We start from the raw sequence: 21,066 nt of genomic DNA on the forward strand, positions 1-21,066 counted from the left end.
AGAAATGTAGCTACATACAGACACAATGACTGTGTTAATTGCAAAAGACTTGAGAATAATGGTTAATTTGGAATTTAGATGTATAGATTATAGACAACAACTACTTCAAGTTGTAGAAATTAGATTATGAACTTGATAAAAACATTATGATCTAAACATAAGGCTACAGCGTGTAATTGATATTTTTGAACGAAAAAGTGGTGCATTGACAAATTTGCCAAAATGTTGTTCGAGTTTCATAGCTTATAAAAATGCCAACTACTTCAAGTTGTAGAAATTAGATTATGGACTTATAAAAACACATAAGGCTACAGTGTGTAATTGATATTTTTGAAGGAAAAAAGTGGTGCATTGACAAATTTGCCAAAATGTTGTTCAAGTTCATAGCTTATAAAAAATGCCAACTACTTCAAGTTGTAGAAATTAGATTATGGACTTATAAAAACACATAAGGCTACAGTGTGTAATTGATATTTTTGAAGGAAAAAGTGGTGCATTGACAAATTTGCCAAAATGTTGTTCGAATTTCATAGCTTATAAAAATGCCAGTTACACCATTTGATTGCAAATTCATGATTTATTGGTTTTTTTTTGAAAATAACAATTATAAATACATAAAATTCATAAATATATATTCATTTCTCATGTAAAATGTTTATATTCACATAAGTTTAGCAAAATGAAAGTTCAACAGGTAGATGTATGTGTCGGCAATGACCTTGACAAGGCAGGTATGACTGGATGATTGTGTCACTCAATGATGAGGGATGGAGTTTGAAAAAAAGGCTGGGGGTAAGTGGACCATCTGGTCTCTGGTTGACATGACTAAGACAGCCTGCTTTGGGTTCTCGGTTAAAGTCTGAAAGTCCGGAAGCAAAATTACTCCAGGAACAAATTCAGTCCATAGTTTCAGAACAGTTTGGTTTGGTTGAAATGTATCGTAATGGTGAGACAGAAAAAACCCACAGGCACTGAAATGAGTGATTGTCACACATAATTCATTGACATTTACTTTGTCATTGTCAAAACAGTGTTTGAGAGGATAATAACCCGGAGACGCTTTCTGTCATTTCTCAAAGTGTAATCTTGGTACATTTTACAGGGTGATGTCATTTTAAATACAGTCCAGTGCACATTACAGTATATTGTGCAAATAACAATTAAAATGCTCTCAGTATACATAATAAGTTTTTGCATAAAATGTAACAGTGTTTGTACATGACATCATAGGGAAGAGCGCAAGGCAGCTTATAAGTATCATAAATTCACTTTTTCCATGTGAAGCTGGAATACAAATCATTTTGTCAATATCGCAGATAATGTGCTCATTGATCACTTCTGACAGTGTTCATTGACTTGCCTAAAGGTTAGTGACCCAGTAACACCACTGGGATACAAACACTGGCATGTGCATGCAGAGTATCTCACTAAACCTAACATGAAAGCAATTTCAGCTTCTATGAAATTGTCCACTCCCATCAAACATTTTACAAGGGTATGGTACGAACAGCCTTCACATGTGCTGCCGCTCAACAGAGTCAAACAAGAACCTTAGAGTTGAGTCAGGAATACTTACATTATAAAATACGTCAAAGTGCTTGACAACTTTAATGACTGCAAGTTTAACATACATGTGTGATGCCCAGTGCTGATGAGGTACATATGTATATATTGAAAGGTTTCAAGTTTTCCATCATGATAGTAACTTTGATGTTTAACTCTACTAAGAAATTATAATGCACACTCCACTTTACACTGAAATTAGATATTTTACAGCAGATGTAAGATGTTTTAGTGGTATGATTGTACCTACGATTACAACCAATGATTTTTTTTTCTGTATGGAATCAGTTAAGGATGTACATGTATACCGTTGATCATCATATGAACAGTGAAGCTCATCCATATAACATTTTCATATATGTACAAATTCAATAAATTCTAGTTAGTTAATGTTTTTTTTTGTTTTTCAAAATAACATATATAAAGTTGATTGGCAGTATTTTAATTCAGATACATTCTAACATATGGGTATTGGGCATCAATAAGTACCCTAATGGTAAGGTATAGCTGTTGCAAGCAGTATTAGGTTTGACATTCTGTTGTCTTGATTACACGTATAAACAAAACAATGACAAAATTTCCAAGCTGAAATAAACAATAGTTACAGATTTCAACAGAGAAACCAACCAAGCAGAACTCTTCATCAATGTTTGTCAAAGAAACAAATCTCTGAGGTAATTGTCATTAACAATTAAAAACTGGACGTGATTATAAATATTGCATACAAAAACATCGCATTATCTTGAACCTGAGAGAAGTCATAATTTGCATTGAAATTTTACAGCCTTAAATTATACAATACAGTTTACATTGTACTTTGAGGTGATCATAATTTGTCCATATTTGTGAAAGTGACTGTGACATCAGTAATTAAAGTCAGATATTCCTGTATGTATGTTTGATTCTACCAATGTTTTACCGTGATTACATGTTGGTATTACACTTTAATATGGACAGCAGTATATATATAGATATATATATTGCAAATGTTTACATATTTAACATTTCCTTCTAGGTTGTCAAAAAACTTTCATCTTTGCTTCTGTGAAGAATATCCCCAAAATATATTAAATCAAAATTTTATGTCATATCTGATTATCATATGTCATGTACAGGTATCAGGGAGAATTTTGCCTTATAATTGATCCTTTTGCCAAATGGAATCTTCTAATCATTCAAAACCACACAGAATAGCAGTCTTTGAAAATCAGGTCATTGGGGAAAACTTTCAGGTCAGTCACTCAAGAAGAACAATCTACCTTTACAACATGATGTAGTACATGTGGAAAGAGTACAATTTACATGGATACACTATTAAAATGATATCAAGGGATCATATTTTTATCTGGATACTAATTCAACATAACTGATATGAAAACTTGTATGTTGGTATTCTGTGCCCTGGGATCAATCCCACTCTCACACTGTGACCATGCATATTGACTTTCACAATGAAGATAGTCTAAGAGTAAATCCAATATAAGAAAGGTAGAGTTGCATTCCAACACATATTTTACCCATGTTTTCAATTTTCAAGATTTACTGTATATACCTTCATGATTACCAAGGGATATCACATTGTATTCAGTGGACTACTAGTCTTACTTTACTCCCATGCAGAGATGGAACTACAAATGGCATCTTCCTATTCTCTGTGAGTTCGCCAAAATGTGCAGTGAGCTTATTGTGATGATTAATTCTCATCATTATACATGCATATTGCTATATTATGATACTTCTATTCGATATTTCTATTCAGAATTGAGTTTCAAACACTTTGAAGCACACCAAGTGTGGCATTACAGTGTTATTAGTATGGTTGAACTGAAGTATAGACTTTTGTGCAATATCAGATAGTATTTGAGATGATGTGCAGTGTGCTCTAGCTGTGAGTGTGACTGTATCTATTGCCAAACACTACAGGTACAGCCACACAAGATTTCACAGCTACTGTTGCCGATAGTGACTCTGTCTCATCAAACACATTACAAGCAGTGGGATTCAAATCGAGAGTAGATTTATACCTATGGAGTATTGTTAGTTGCATTGAATGACAAAACATCATTAAAATCCATAAAATGTCTACAAATCTGATGTACAGTATATATACTTCAGAACAGAGAGAGTGTTGGGTGTTACAATCCTGCAGTCATGACCTACAATTCCAATACTTTTACTTTTACTTTTAAACATTTCATAATTATGTGTGGAAGATACTGCACACTGTAGGGTTCATTTGCACTTAGTGTTGTGCTGAAAAGATCAGAGTATCAATGTGTCAGATTATGGTAACACTTAAAAGTGTTGCTTTTATGAGAATACTTTTTTAATCATTTGCAGCCACTCCACTCTGCATGGGGAAATTCACTTTGAGTCCTTTGGGTACAGCTTACCAACTTAATACAGTGAACAAGTTAGGAATACTTCATTTTGATAGGATTACAGGGTTAGTGGGGTAAGAAATGAAAAGAAATGGTATTGAATGCTCCTGTTTGTAAAGTTGCCGATAATACTGTTATTTTCTGCAATTTGGGATTAATCCTCCCAAAGTGTATGGACAATTATGCACTTCTTAATAGAGTATTAAATGTGTGAGATTTTTACAATGAAATGCACAGTTCTACGTACGCTCTGCTGTCAATTGGTAAAGCGAACTTTACTGTGAATAATTTTTGCTAAATTGTCAAAAACTGACCAATAGTTATGCATAAAAAGTTCTGGCATAAATAATTTTATGATTTATTTTCACACATTGCAAATTTACACCTTGGAATTAATTAAGCATATGATTCTGGTTATAGCTTGTCCAATGTTACACATGCAATAGTGATTGGCAATGCCTGAACCACTGTTAATTTAAAGCCAAGTCAAGTGATGCTACACTTAAGCTTTATATTCCTATTTAAAATCCGTAAATGCATGTATGACACAGGTACAAGTCTAGCAATATTAACTGATCTAATTATCAGAATTCTACAAATATGGACTCACATTCTTAATCAGAACTACATTTGTCGATAAATATGGTCTCACATTAAGACTGCTTGCACTTTAAAAATACTTTAATTTACACAATTACTAATTTTTATTTACATTTGCCATACTCAATTATTCGTGTCGGTTCAGTCTACTCCCTGACTTACATGTACATGTATGGTCAAAGCCAAGTGCCATTGGCTTTCACTTTTCCATGACCATTCGTTGTCATGGATCTAATGCGATAGTCTCTCAACCTCTCAGATGTCGAGTAGTTTGAAGAATGTGACATGCTTGAACGTCGGAGCCTTGGTATGGTCCGTACACACTTGTAGCACATGAACGCCTCCAAGAAAGCCAGTCTATACTTGCTGCTAAAAATCTTGTAAATAATTGGATTGACGGCGGCATTAACAAACAGTAGCATGTGAGTCACTGATGTCAGAATTTGAAAAGCAGAAAAGGACATTGGTATGTTGATTTGCAAGATTATCATCACCTCAAACAAAGTCTTCAGTTGATACGGGAACACACACAAGAAGAAAACCAATGTTGCTACAATGAGCACAGTGATGACTTGACGCTTTTCCTTTCTTGCACTCGACTGAAGATCTTTTGTGGTTGTGGACATCGTCCTCTTTGACATCTGTCTCACAATCAGCATGTAGAGCACTATGACTGTGAACATGGATATAAGAAATGGTCCTAATTGTAGGATTAGACTGGTAATGACCATGGCATTGGTGAACACAACACATGTCAGGGCAATCTGGGTTACAAACGTAGCTGCCAAAAGCCATATCAGTGCAACAATCTTCAGGGCTTGTCTCTTGTTGTTCATTTTCTTGGCTTTCATTGGATAGCAGATTGCAATGTACCTGTCAATGGCCACCAATGCAATGGTGAATACAGATGCATACGTTGGAAGTGCCAGAATCGCATTAACAGCAATACACGATGAAGTCGGATCCTTCACTTCGTACATCAGGTAGAGAAGCAGGATGTTGTGGGTTGTCATGGCGATCAGGAAGGTGATGTCCGCAATGCTGAGATTGAGCATGTACAGATTGGTCACAGTTCTGATTTGAGGAACACGGGCCATAACGAACATGAAAGACAGGTTCGCCAGAATGCCAAAGACGGCAATGCCCAGAACCATGTCATTGAGTAAATTTTGAAAACTGGAATCATAAAATGGTGGTCCAAACACCAAGAATGGATGAGTGCCATTGCTTGAGTGGTTTGAGTTGGAAAGATTTCCATAGTCCCCATTAAACAGCAAGTCAATTGGATAATCCATTATCTGTCTTGTCCTTGGTCTAACGTACTACCTCATGAGTTACCATACTGTTCTTCTTTCCTGTGAAGATAAACGGAAAGAGATTGAAACACAAAAGACGATTGTTTAAAAGTGTGAAAGAAAGATTGTTTAAAAGTGTGAAATAATTAATATCAATGTGGAAATTGCAACTGAATTACATCAAGATGAATTTCAAGACAAAAGGACTTTCATTTTACACTTAAATACTTGGCTTTGACTTAGGTGGTGCACTCATCCATTCATTCTATCAAAGGTGCTACTAGCTGAACACCTAGACTTACTGTGGAGTTTCCGGCAGTGACAACACAGTAATAATCAGCATGGAGGTAAATGCCATGGTGATACCATGGCAACAGAGTTTTACACAAACGTCATGAGTGTGAAACGAAACAAGAATTGTGGATAAACACTGTACATTTAAAGATTTAAACCTGTCAACAAATTATGCATGATGCATTGGTGCATAATTATCTGGATGTATATCAATACATTAAAGTGGCTGTGTTATACAGTAGTTACTCTTAATGAGTGAATGCATCGCAAACTTTACAGAAAACCAAATGGATATGGTTTGTCCAAATCAACAGGTTGACAACATCAGACACTATGAATGAGTGAGCAAAGTGCAATTTGCTGGTGGCTTATTACTTGAAGTTTTGACAGTTGTTAGTCAAATAAAAAATAAAACCGCCTGATCAGAAAGTCAAGTTGGCAATTGTAGTTCCATGCACATAAACAGAATATACCCTGACAATTCTGGTGTGTCAGAATTTCCACAGCAAGTCGGTCTCGCTTGTACCTCCATGATTAATGTGTGTGAATATGACAGCTTGAGTAAGAGTCTGTAAAGAGTTGCTTTCAACAGTGTGTTAAGTTGTGACAGTGTTTGTAAATTGAATGTCACAGTAGAAGCACTCAACCTACTTAACCTGTGTTCTGAATACAGATCTATATTAAATTTACACAACATATGGTAGAAAGCTATGGAAAACACACCACTAAGTCCCCTCACTCCTGGGCAACCAATATGGATATGTGAAATGTAAACAACGTACTGTAACTTGGAGTAAATAATAAGTCAGACCCTCACAAGCAAGGGGATTACTAGTACTACTGCGTAGTACACATCAGTAAGTGTAGCAGTTGGTGTGGAATGTTCCATAAGTCAGGCAAAGCAAAGGACTTAAATTTGTGGTAAAAACGTCAACAATACATGTGTATTCATATTGTACTGAACAATTTATCATCATTTCCATAACTTCTACAGGGACAACAATGTGAACACATATGCAAATGAGATTTGTGAAGACAATTCTATGAACACAAATCTAAGACCCTACGAAAGATCAAAGCCAGTTCTACAGAAATGGTTGTCTCATCAATCAGGTAACCAGGATGTTTTCAGCAATTGGATAAAAATCCCGCATTTCGTGTTTTGATCATAGCAAGGTTACCAGAGCTATGTGCATCTGGAAACTAGACAGAAATGTCAGCATGTAACTATGGCAACCATCAACGACAAACATCCATTCAGTTGTTTGCAATTAGAACTAAAACTGTAGTGGTTTGTCCAAGAACTATTTTTTCGTGCACACACTGACCAATTATTTGCTGAAGAGCATGACATGTTATATATCTGCTTCAGAGAAATATTCACAAACCGTCTTTTATGGAAGCAAGGGTACATACTGGTCAATCATTCTGACTGATGCAGTAGAGTTGATGGTGGCAAACTTTCTCAAGGACAGCGAATGGAACAGAGAGAATGACATGCATAGCTGAACTTACTGAATAACAATGATGATGATGTAGAAGTGAGTTACCTTCAATTCAAGGTAGAAATCTGATCACTGTACACTGCAAGATGATGCAAGATTGGTAACTTTGAACATGATGTCAGTCCATCAGGACACTTAAATTTCACTTTTCTCTGATTACGCTCTGCAGTACAGTCATAGGCATACATGTACAATACTACACTGGATGCGACATAAAGAACGCATCAGTATGGATATGCTTCGTAGAAGCCCCAGGGCGATACTAAACCCCCATGAGTAGATTACACACTGACAAGCAAACCTTGTGAGACTTGTGTCACAGACATATATATAGTAATCGGTGCTTGTACATGCAAGTCTGTAATTTATTGCAGAAACCTGATTTGAATATCAAATCCCTTTAGTGTCTGTAATCAAATTTGAAGACAGTCTGTATAACTGCTATCACCAAAACCACACCTTGAAGAAAAGTCTCAATCATATTGTGAATTTCAATCACAAATTCATGCATGCAAAAAGAAGAATTTTTTTCCAAATTTTATGATGGTATGTGCCAATCCATCTAAATCCTTAAACTGCTGTTATTATGTCTTGTCATATTTTACTGCCACATTAACATTCGATTTAATAGGGCTTTAATAAACTGATTATGTAAATGGAAAGCAAAAGTCCTGCTTTATTTTTTTGCCATTTCCGTAGATTATTTACACAATGGTACTTCCGTTTATGTTACTACAACACTTGCAACACTCTTTGATATTTTTGCTATTTGAAATGTTGATATCAGGCATACATCTAGGTCTCACCAGTGACACAAAAATGACTGCTATTGATTCATACAAGTGATGCCAACATCCAAAAAAAGCTATATTTACCAGTATTGAAATATTTAAACTTGCAACTCTTTGGGTGAGAGGTGAACTGACCGGTACATTCAGACCTGAATTTGCTGACCATTGCAGCATTCTTTACGATGAGAATAGCACTGCCCAGTCACGGTCCCTCCACAAAACCGTGGCCCAGTCAACTGTTACATGCTTATAACATGTACTTCAGAATTCTTAAAAATCCAGGCACATATGAAATGCACTGACAAACAATATTGCCAGTCCTGTAAAGATCCCTCTATGGACAAACAAACCTTTGTGTGTGATCAATCAAATAATATCAAATTTTATGATTTGGTCACTATTGCCCTTGCAGCCAAATGATTGTGCTACAGTCATCCTTCAAAGAGTCTTGTCCTGACATAGGCTGCACGCATTCACAAATTATTTGTTTAGATTGTTCAAAAATAAACACATTGCTCCCTGCTGCATAAATTGGACATCACCTACTTTCTGATTTTTGCCAAATTTTCATAAAAAACTGTAGCCAGTGAAATGTGATATCCATTTGGTCAAAAATTAGGAAAAAACTTACAGAAAAGTTCACAAAAATTGGTAAAATATTGCATGAACATTTTGTTGGGAAAAATTACAGTGGTCAAAAGGTTAAACTTTGCAAGACCAGGTTGATATAAAGCAAGAAAATTACATTTAGTTACAAGTTAAAATCCACTGACATTAAGTAGTTCTGTTCAAAACTTGTTCACTTCCATGACCTAGTAACTGTGCTTTCAACACTCGTATAAACTGTACATGTTACTGGCAGTGTACCCTTACTGAAAGCTTTGTAGTCAAATCACTTGCTAACTACCCGTACATGTACTGCCTAGGACAATTAAGTAACAGAAAATAAATTAGTAGATCAAAGATCATGTGAACGCAATAGTGGGTGGGTGGGGGAGGATAAGATAAAATCATGTTTCTGTGTTCCAAATTAAAAAAGGGAGCCACATGTCAGGTTTCAAAATACTTTGCTTATAATTTACTGACAAGTGCAATGATATCTTCAGATAATGGAAAAGTCTTCTCAAACAAAACTGATTATTCTAATTTGCTATGTATGCTCTGAACATTTGTTAACAAGGGATGAATGTGACAACAACAACAATAACAAACAACAACAACAACAACATTAATAATAATTAACAGCAGTAGAAGCTGTTGTAGTATTACATGCATGTATGCAGTATAGCTGCCAGTATCAAAGTCATTTTATCAAAAGGGCAGAAGTTCAAGATCAAATACACTCTCCATTTCTGTGCTGTTAGGACCTGAATTATACAACCTACGGTACAGGATTTTCTACTTACGTAGTGTCTTTCAGCTTTCCAATACACATTGGGTGACACTTTCTTTTTAACTGCCAACAGTCCTCTCACAGTTTTCTATTTTACCAAAGAAGATCTTTCAAAATTGTAGATTCTATAGCTATTATATAACTCTGATCAAAAGCGACTTATTTTGGTATTGTGTGAATGGGAAAGTGGGAAAGTGAAATCGCACATCCGCCATGGCTAAAAAAGGATACGATTGACCACTTGTCACCCCATTTACACAGAACTGACTGTTTCAAGATACCCCAAACAATGTTCACTCTCCAACTTCTATATACTATACTACCGGTATACTACTATAGTTGGTGCACTGACAAAACTTGCCATATATACGGTAAATTTATGTGTAACACATCTTTGGTAAACCAGTTAGTTATTTTGAAATCATGGTAAATACTGAGATGATCGTCCCCCATTTACTATTTTGAAAAGAACATCAAGTAAAACTTATCTCAGTGTAGATTTATTGTCATTCAAATCTATTCCTATTTAAAGTTTACATCTTGTAATAACAACTTCATCAATGACTTTACCAATTCTGCATTACAATAATTATGTTCTGCCTTTTTCCATCATTGCAGTCACCCTTCCATGGTTTGACATTCAGGCCCAACTAGTAAATTACATTCAGTTTGTATATGTATCGGTTACACAGATATCCTTGATGAGTGAAGCTAACAACCATGCAGACTTCCTTGCAAAGATACAGTTTTCATATGTAATAACAGGAATTGAACGTACCGTACAAGTGACATATGACGCCAACCATGGAATAAAGTAACTGGCAATTCATCAACCTAACTCTTTCTTTCGGTCATCCCCATTTTACCATCTTGTAGAAAATGGTTGAATCAGTTTGCAGTCTACCAGGGTGCGTGTTTAAATAAGTTTACCACGTGTACATGTACATCAAGATCTGAAAATGGGAATTCTATTTCCTCGAGTGGGTAGACCCCACGGTTCAAAGAATGTCTGAATGGACAGGGTCATTGACCTTTAACCTGCAACTCCCATCAAATTACAAAAGGCACAAGCTGTCCCTGTGACAGTGTGGATCTCAGAACTCACAACACATGTAATATTATAAATATCACTCCGTGTGAGTTCAGGAGCATTAGATGTTACACCAGTGTACACACGTAAGATTTTTTTTCTTGTGGCAGACCAATCGAGTGATATGATACGCTATCCTGATAAAAAATTCCCCGTCATTCTTGTGAGGTTCCTTACGAAATAAGATTATTTGATTTATGTTGCGGTGAAAAAATGCAAGGACTTATACAAATACCCGGTACTTATTAACACTCCTGGAGGATAGCTGGCAGTTAAGATATCCCAGTGCAATTTTTAAATTGAACTCCTCCGCAGACTGGCCTATTCTTGCTGAGATATAGGCTTGTGGTTTAACGCGCTACATCAAAAGGTGTTCCTATATCATAGTGGCAGGTTGTAATTACAGCTAATATAGCTTCAAAGAGTAATTAGCAGAAGTAAACCATGCACATCATTGTTCAATTTTCACAGATGCAAGTCGCATTCTGTGTTGTTATACATGGATGCGTTGACTGTACAATCACCTCAACAGACAGTAGCAGTTGAGTTCTGTATTTTTTTTATGCATCCTAAACCAACTGTATCATGAAAACAATATTTCTTCACTATGTTTGTTGCATGTACACATTGGCTGAAACACTGAAATTATGTTAAAGCTTTATTCCAGAACTGGGACTCTTTCCCTGTTGAGAGGTACGTGGTACAGTTAATGCAGAGCAAGAATGTTGGAGTACCGATGAAAGAATCATCTTTCAAAATACATGGGTATGCTGCATGTTTGCTGTTGTACAATTGAGAGTGGACCGCCTACGTGATATTGAGCCCTATAAATCATCGGCTGCAGTTGAGTGGCCTACCCACCACATGGAGGCATAGAAGGGCACAGCTGACAAACAAATGCCATGAGATCAAAACTTGGGTCAATCCCTGCATGATGAAGTCATGTTCATGAAGCAGATGAGAAAAATGACAACAAAAATCAATCAATCAAATTAAAGTTAATTAATAGAGAAAAATAAACAAACAATAACGATACAACATCAAAACATGCTCAGTATCATTCAAGGTAAATAATGTAAGTACTTATATTACCATGCCCTGGCAGTCGCATTTTGATTGGTCGAGCTGAACCACGTGACTGACCACAAATACACAGTAATGGTCGGTTTACATGCCCGTGAATATAAATAATAAGATTAACAACTCAAAGTACCGTAACTTTGCAGCTCAAACGTTAAATCATAATCAATCACAAAATAAAATGGAGCACTTGTGGGCCAAGTTGAGATACTTTTTTCTGAAAATATCTCCGGATTTGCCAATTTTTTACAGTGCGCATGACATTTTGTCACGTATTGCTCAGTTCTGGGGCCCAGTTGTCGTTCGCTCCGGAAAATTGACGGTTTTCTTCAGTTCGTTGATAATATAATGGACATAACAGACTCTGCTCTGACCATTAACATTTATTTATGGCGCAGGCTCGAGGAAAGCCAAATTAACGGACTCGGCAAGCCCTGCCCGTTAATATTTGGCTTTCCTCTCGCCCTTGCCCATAAATAAACGTTAATGGTCAGCGCGTCGCCCGTTATTTCTATAATAATTTACCAGGTCCAAAGAACAAATAGAAAATGAAAATAACAATAGGGTCATCTTCTTAGTAGTTGTACCAGGTGTCCCAAGCAATAACAAACTATAAAAACATTAACATATCAATGCCATGTAATTGTGAGATTTACAACTACTGGTATACCGTATGCCAAAAAGACCATAGCGACCCTGCACAGGATTGGGGAAACTTGGAAGCTACTGTGGTGTATGAAATCTCTGAACGTTTATCATTTTATTTTATTTTTTATTTTATTTGGCTTTATTTAATGAGGGTAGCCTGGTAAACTCTAGAGAGAGTTTATCTCCCCCAGGGCCCTCGACATTACAACAAAAATATACAAAACCACAAAAACAATTTTCAAAAGTGAAAATACAAATAACCACATATAACAACTTCCACATTTAACAGGAAAAGCAAGAAAAAATTAAAATTCTACCCAATATTGTTTTAAATAATTTCTTTTAAAAGAGACAAGTGTCTCAGAAGATTTGACTTCTGTTTTCAACTTATTCCATTCCATAGCTCCCTGTACTGACCATGTGTTTTTAAAAACATTCAATTTGGCTCTAGGGATATCAAGCTTATTTTGGGAGCTAGCTCTGGTCACACGGCTATGACACTGACTGACATATTGGAACATTTCCGTCATATACAATGGGGCTATACCTTTCAAGGATTTAAAAACTAAACACATATTTTTGTATAAAAATTCTATCAGGTAAAGGCATAATATGTAATGATCTAAAAAGTCCATTGGTCGGATAATTATACTTAGTGCCCATCATAACACGCACAGCGCGTTTCTGTAATTTGAATAACTTGTTTATATTTGCACTAGTTCCCCATGCACTACAACAATAGTCCAAATGGGGAAGTATATATGCATTATAATATGTTCGTCTAGTACTTAATGGTAAATATTGTATTATACGTCTAAGTAGAGCTATACGTGAATTGACCTTTTTATAAATTGAATCAGTATTTGACTTCCAGTTCAAGTGTTGATCTACCACTATACCCAGAAGTCTTTCTTCATTTACAGACTCTAAAATATTCTGACCAAGTTTACAATGAAGAACATTCTAGGAACGCATGGTCAAATATATCTCAACAGATTTCAGGTATCAATGGCATTTTGTGAGTTTGTTTTGATGTCTGGCCAACTTGCATGGTCACTATGCAGCTTAGTCCCCATGCTGGCTTACAGTTGGGACTGTTGTCTTTACCTCTTATCAAAAATAAACTTTTCAAGTCTGAGCCGCTTTAATGGTCCAGTTGCTGTGTTCTCAGAATACTCATCAGAGTAGATATAAAGTGGTCACTTGATGAGCTGAGGCAATGCAATGTCAGTACAGCATACTGGTATGATGGTAAAGCCAAGTCGGCCATTTATGCCTTGTATCTTGTACACTGTCATCTTGTACTGCAGGTATTAGAATTCTAAATGATTTACATCTATGATGCTGGTACACTGTATTTGTATCAACTGTCACTTTTCAACAGTTTTAAACCTTGGGCCTTTAGTACATCGTATAAAGTATCTTCATATTGCTGGTTGTTTTGTATTGGATGGCCAAGTTCTGAGTCAAACTTGACATATTTTGAAAACTGCTCAAATGGTCAATATCATTAATGTTAATTTGAATTGTTTTGTGAGTATCATCTGCTTCCAAAATAGCGTTGAATTATTCACTAGTGTAAAGCCTACTGAGCAATATTACAACATGAAGTTCATGATCATGCACATCATATCCATTTTATTACGATATAATAGTACTGACACTACCTTCTTACTGTTGCATGTTCAATCCACTGGGCCATATCCACACATTAATAAAGGTGATCAAATGATCATGTATGTCATTGAACCTAACTTATCTGCGTGATATTCCTTCTGATGAAAGGACAAACTGAGTACAAAAATTTAATTCAATTTACCGTACATACTACCAGTATCTTTTACATTTGCCTGCAAATACAACTGCCAATGAATGGTGACCACTGTGGTGACCATGGAAATGACCGGTCAACTGATGACAAGATGCACGTCGCAATTCACCAAACACTTGCATAAATCATTCAGTTAACATCTGCCCCATGACTGCATGGGTGAAATAGGTGGCCCTGGGGCTGACAACCTTAGAGTACCATTTCAAACATGAACCCATCAACTACGTTGACATTCACTGGCAAACACAGACACTTCAATGTCTATACCTAAACACATCCATCATTGACAAATAAACATACATCTTCACAAGCAGATCTTAGCACTTTCTGAACAGGTAGGCCACATTAAATTTGAGTTGCATACAACATACAATAAAGTTCACAGATATGAAATTAAAAAAAGCAATTGTCATTTGTTAGATACAATGTGTGTTTCCTTCAGTGTTCAAAGTGGTGTATCCCAGTAGAGACACACACTTATTGGTATTCATCTCACCGTAGCAAATCAATCAGTTACAGAGATCAAGGAGATGGCCAGGCTGCATTACTCTTGAAAAGTCCTTTACACCATGTGACCATAATGGGACTGGATGTATCTGGACAACTTGAGATTAGGCAATGTTGAGGTAGAAATGAATTCCAAGATAAGATAGTGAAAGCATATGATGTGATGAGCCAGATTTTCACAGAGGTTGTAAGTATCCATTTTGAATATTAATGAATCAAAAAATCATTCCTTCTCAGCGTGGCTACATGGCTACATCTGCCTGCTGAGAGATGTACTTTAATGGGTTTCGACATGATGACCATTAACATTTGTTGTAGCCCGAATTGTTTCGAATTGTTTCTCTGGTTAGTTTTATGATTATTGTTTGAAAAAACTTCTAAATGGAAAAATCAAGAGTATTCAAGACACTATTTTGTCCGTTAGAATCGTTAGAATCCAAAAATGCACATACATTGTATGCTGCTGAAAGCAAATTTGTTTTCAAAATGTTAAAATTTTATGGAAGGCACATATGGTGAATGCATTTTATTGTTTCCTGGGCTTATTTTCTTCACATTAATATGGATATAAAATATTGACATCAAGACTAAGATCTCAGGAAGTCTGAATTTGAAGAGAATGTTGTCCTTGATATAGTGATTTGAAATTATCCATTTCAAACATGAAATCAGATGTACATGTATTTATTTAGTGTGGTGTATGTGTCGAATTACATACGTAGATGGGATCCCAATATACTTTGTGAGAACATCACATTGAACCAAAAAGATACAGATTGGTTATATGTCATATTCCTGTTTTATGACTATAAACTCTACGTTTTATACATATATTGCCAATTAAATGAAACATTTTTCAAAAACAAATCCATTGCTTGTATTTACATGTAACTTTTTTCAAAGAATTCAGGTAAGCCTCCAGGTTCTGTGATTAATTATAATTATAAAGAATCAAACTGAAATTCCTACTCTGTGTCTTAATGGAAAAGGCATATATACTGGTACAGGAACAATTCTAGTTTCAATTCAGATTAAGTTTCTCACGTTTTGCCAACATAATATGGCCAGTATCAAACAATGTGTGAAGTAGCAATAGTTTCCTCTTTTGTAAAATTCCAATCAGGACACAGCAGACAGTAGATCTATTTGGATTTTGCACAACACCTTTCACGCCTCATTACTGTTACATGTGAAAGTGCTTCATTTACATGTATTTTTATTGCAATATCATTTCAGAAAATCAGCCATTGCAGATGACTGTTATGTGTTTCGAAGCAACCAGTGAAACACTTTTGCTAGGCCCTTAGCAACCACAACCACATAACATACATGTAGTCATTAAAGTTCATCTCTTCAGTGCTTATGAGACCATAAGCTTCAAAGATGAAGATTATAAGTGTGCTAAGGATTGTACTGTGTATGGCGTACAAGATTTGAGGGAGTGCACACATGATATCAATGAATCCTGGAAAATTTTCATCAGTGAGAGGCAGCTTGGATCATAAAAAAGATTCTGTCAACTGAACTATCACATTATATGGTACTGGTGATATTGCCAAACATCTGCACAATGTGTAAACTGCCAAGGCTGATATCACAGTATTTTTCAACCAATATTCAGGTCAATAACTACTGATAGAAAAATGGCTATGTCTTGCCTTATTGTTGGAGACAAAAATGTTTCCTATAAGGCCACAGTAAGTAAATTCTTTGTTTTGCGTCCGCGCGCGCCTAGGTTTTTGGAGATTTTTCGGAAATAAGACACAAACTTCCTTTTAAAATTTCGCCGTTGGTGGCGCCATATTTGTCGCAAAAACAAGTGTCGTGGCTTTTAACTTTGCGATAAAATATCCTTTACGGCAGTCAGATTTCACTGATAGACCGTGCGGTGACGTAAAACAGTACTCTATACACATTTACCCCTGTCGATCCTCTCTGCCTCACGCCGGGGCCTCACGTTCTCGCTGTCTGTTGTGGCTTTGCCTGTTGTGGCTTTGCCGTCACGATAAAAAATGGATGAAAGCAGGGAAATAATCGAAGTTAAAAAACAGGAAACCTTTGCACGGCAACTTGAAGGCATGGTCATTGCGAGCAATCGGGACTTGACCAGAGAGAGATTCAGTCGGCCGATTGGACTTGGGTACCACGACTCAGAGAATATGGCAGACGGAAAAATCGGAAAGTGTTGAAGCCTATCCTAGTTTATCGGTCTTTCAGGTTTGCCAAAAATTTGGTTCATTCGTCCATTTTAACTTGAAACAAAAAACAAACCAGTGATCAGTCCTGTAAACGAAAGGCCTTTACGTACATTTTTGTTCAGTTTGGGTAAGGGAAAGTATATTAGAATCCCTCTGTGAAAGTTCAAACTTGTAGTAGGCGGTCGTAGCTGCTCTTGAAGGAGGTCACACTTTCTGCATTAATGACATCGGCTGGTAATTTATTTCAGGTGTCCACAACTCTTGCTGAAAAAAGAACTTCCTTGTGTTAAGTCGAACGGTCAGTTTATGAAGTTTGGGACAGTGTCCTTGAGTTCTCGAGTCGGCTGCTAACTCAAGTGAAAGGTTACAGTGGTCATGGCCTTTGATAACTTTCTAGAGTTGAATCATGTCGCCGCGAATTCTTCTTTGTTCAAGTGTTATTAAACCAAGCTGTTTAAGTCTATTTTGATAATTGTAGTGTTGGAGTTTAGGTATTATTTGCCGTGCTAAGATTTTTATGTCCTTTGTAGCCATGGTGACCAAGCTTGTACTGCATATCTCAAATTGCTTGTAAAGACGAAGAATGACATTTTTTTTATTTGATCGACAATGATCGTTTGATGAGATCAAGCATTCTGTTTGCTTTATTGCAAACTTATCACATTTGCTTGAAGGTTTTAAGGTAGAATGAAGTAGGACGTCCAAGTCATTTTCTTCAGTTGTACGTCCCAGTGAAATGTTGTTCATTGAGAATTTATGGAAGGGGTTGTTGTAACCAATATGCGTCCGCCAGTGTTCACTCATTTTTTGTAGCTTGTCCAAACCAGCTTGTAGCATTTCAGGATCAATACAATTTCGCAAGGGGTGATATGTCTTGGTATTGTCAGTAAATTTTTGAGTTCAGAACTAATTTCACCGCCAGTGTGATTGATGTAGATTAGAAAGAGTACTGGTCGAAGAACTGAACCCTGTGGGACACCACTTGTGACGTATTCTCCGTTCAGATGATGCTCCATTTATGACTACTCGCTCTTTTGTATTTGTCAATCAAGCTTTGACCCACTGTAGAATATTTCCATTTATGCCATGATACTTCATCTTTTCAATCAATCTGGAGTGGTACTTTAAAAGTGCAAGGAATATAGATGTGAAGCGTCCACCTAAATTTGGGTCTGATGAGTCTGTGTGTGAAGACTGACAATTACGAAATGATTTCTTTTATTTGATGGAAAGGAAAGGTGCTGGTTTTACGGATGGTCCCGAGGAAGCTACAGGGAATACTTTTGTCATTATATCACCAATGTCTTGTTCTCTCTGATGCCCCATCTTTCTAAAATTGAATGCAGAGGCTACAAGTTACCATATCTGTTTGGTGTTTTCTTTCAAAACAGACACCTTTCAGCAAAACTATGACATTCCATCAGCATAAACATTACAAGAAACTTGAAAGAAACGTACAAGAACTTGAGGACAAAAGACTGCTACTGTATACTGTTATAGTGTACCCATTCCTCAAACTGTCCATATTTAAGTAATTTGATGAGGCTGTCAAGTTGCTGTGCAATGGTATTGACATGTGGACACTTTGAATGCACAAGAAAGAAATCTAAAACTAATAAAAGAAAAGCAAATGTCAAAGAATGACTGTTAATTTTGATAAAGGCAAACAGATTTTGTGTTAAATTTTCTGTGTGTTTTTTTAACCGCTTACCCGCGTACCTTTTAGGATTTTGAGTGGACGCAAAACAAAGAATTTACTTACTTTGGCCTAATCAGATTCATTGTGGGAAATAATGAGTAATAGGCTCATTTTTGTGCCAGCAACAAATAACAGAAAGTGATGTTTTTCAGTAAACAGTGAAGCTGAGATGTTTAACACTTTGATTGTTGTTTAACAGTACCCTATCAAACGATGTGAACCACACAAAATTTAACTTACTTTTTAAAGAGAACCGGCATATGTACAGTTCACTCACTGCTGTTTTGATGACATGTCAAGCAATACAACATGTAGTGTATTGCCTAAGGGCAAGTGGTGGCACTTCATACTAATAAAAACCTGCCCATGCATACTTTTCAAGCTGTAACTTGTTTTCTTCTCAATGTTTTGGGATACATAATGGATCAGTGAATGGGTTGTGCTTACAGGTGTTCTACATGCAGTTGATGAACTATAAAATGGCTGCTGGATCATTTATAGTTTGGTCAAAACCCTTTGTCATCAGTTGTGAAAGTGGACCTTTTCACAGGGAATCGAGGATGAACAGGTTAATCCTCTTTCTACCAGACTCCAAAGACAAACCATAGAAATAAATACAACTTGCGAGAAAGAGGATTTACATTATGTCTCCAATCTTACCTTTGTCAAAGCTGTAATGCAAGTTTATATACTGTTGAATTTATTGTGAAGCTTCAGGAAGTTTCAAGTACATCTATGTGGGACATGAAGTGTAAAGTAAGGGAGGCAGTGGACGCACAATCACTGCACAGGATGGTGAGTTTGAGCCCCACCATGGCTATGGTGTTGTGTCCTTGAGCAAGGCACTTTATTCCTCATTGTTTCTCCCCACCCAGGGGAGATGAGTACCTGGTAGGACAGTGGTTGTAATGTGTGTGTTTAGCTCTGCTGCGCTGATTGGCTGCACATGTGAGCTGTAGTTTATTCCCCAGGGAGTTGAGTGGTATCATATTAGGTCCAGTGACCAGGGGTAATAATAATTGTAAAGCGCCTTGAGCACATGTACTTGTGGATATCAATATTATATTATTATATGTATGCATTAATTGCTGCTAAAACAATTAGAAGAATGTAGTACTATTTGGAACTTTCTGTAAGTTGAAATTTCAGATACCGTTTGACTCTTTATAATCAAACACTGTGTATTATGAAAGTAAGGAGCAGAGATAATGAAAACAAAATTTACCAACAAACCAGGAAACTTGTTACATGTATTTCATACAATTTATCACAATTTCAATCATTATTTGAAATTTATTACAGACAAGCAGAGCAAAATTTCATTTGATTATGATAATATGTGATTTATTTCAACACAGTGCAGTCTTTTGCAAGTTTGTCTAGGATTATAATTATCTTGACACAAACTATAATCTCACAGACAAAAGTTACAGAAACATTTGGTAGGAACATTTCAGCCCAATAGTATACATGTACACTAAATACCAGTAGATGAGCTTGGTTTACTTTCCAATTCCAGTTTGCAATACTTTTTGTGAGGTAGCCCTTGATACTTAAAATTTCAATCACTATGCCAACTACATTGCTCAAGGAAGATGTGACAAAACTGTATGCGACTGGCATAAAATTATGTCAGTTGCATGTGTCTCATATAATTTATCACAATTTTATTCATTATTTGAAATTTATTACAAAAAGCAGAGGAAAATTTCATTTGGTTATGATAATATATGATTTATTTTAATACAGTCCTGTCTTTTGCAAATGGTTTTGTGTATAATCATTTTTGTCCACTCATAAGTTACACTGTCCAAATACAAACTGGCACAAGGCACAGTCACTGATCAGAATGAGGTATGGCGTGGTCATCTGCCGCATCCTGTCAACTTTGCATTCTCATATGATAACTACGGTGATGTAATTTTATAATGGCACTCTTGTTATATCTGATGCATAGTCCAGGGTCATTGGTGAGAAAAAAGTGACTGAAAACATACTTGAAGTAAATTGGTTATTAAGAAACTAGCATTACTTTCACCAGGCGACAACACTTTTGCATGCTTGCATGTATTCAGCAACTGGATTGACAGTACAGTGGGTAGACTTTACGAGCCATGGTGATCTGTATGTGTAATTACATACAGATAGATGAAATGAGAGGACATCATTGTGTGATTGATGTAATTTGGAT

At 36.2% G+C, this 21,066-nt stretch overlaps 2 protein-coding genes across 2 annotated transcripts in view; one reads left to right on the top strand and one right to left on the bottom strand.

The window, feature by feature from the left end:
• Window positions 1-21,066, top strand: part of LOC139135935 (ER degradation-enhancing alpha-mannosidase-like protein 1) — a 492,448-nt gene that overhangs the window by 34,702 nt on the left and 436,680 nt on the right. The gene's annotated exons all lie outside the window — the stretch shown is intronic.
• Window positions 558-5,896, bottom strand: LOC139135932 (galanin receptor 2a-like). Its single transcript, XM_070703710.1, has one exon. The coding sequence runs from the start codon at window positions 5,837-5,839 to the stop codon at window positions 4,721-4,723; it is 1,119 nt and encodes a 372-aa protein (XP_070559811.1). The 5' UTR covers window positions 5,840-5,896; the 3' UTR covers window positions 558-4,720.

The sequence above is a fragment of the Ptychodera flava genome, chromosome 6 (assembly GCF_041260155.1).
Source record: "Ptychodera flava strain L36383 chromosome 6, AS_Pfla_20210202, whole genome shotgun sequence".
In the NCBI taxonomy this organism is placed as follows: Eukaryota; Metazoa; Hemichordata; class Enteropneusta; family Ptychoderidae; genus Ptychodera; species Ptychodera flava.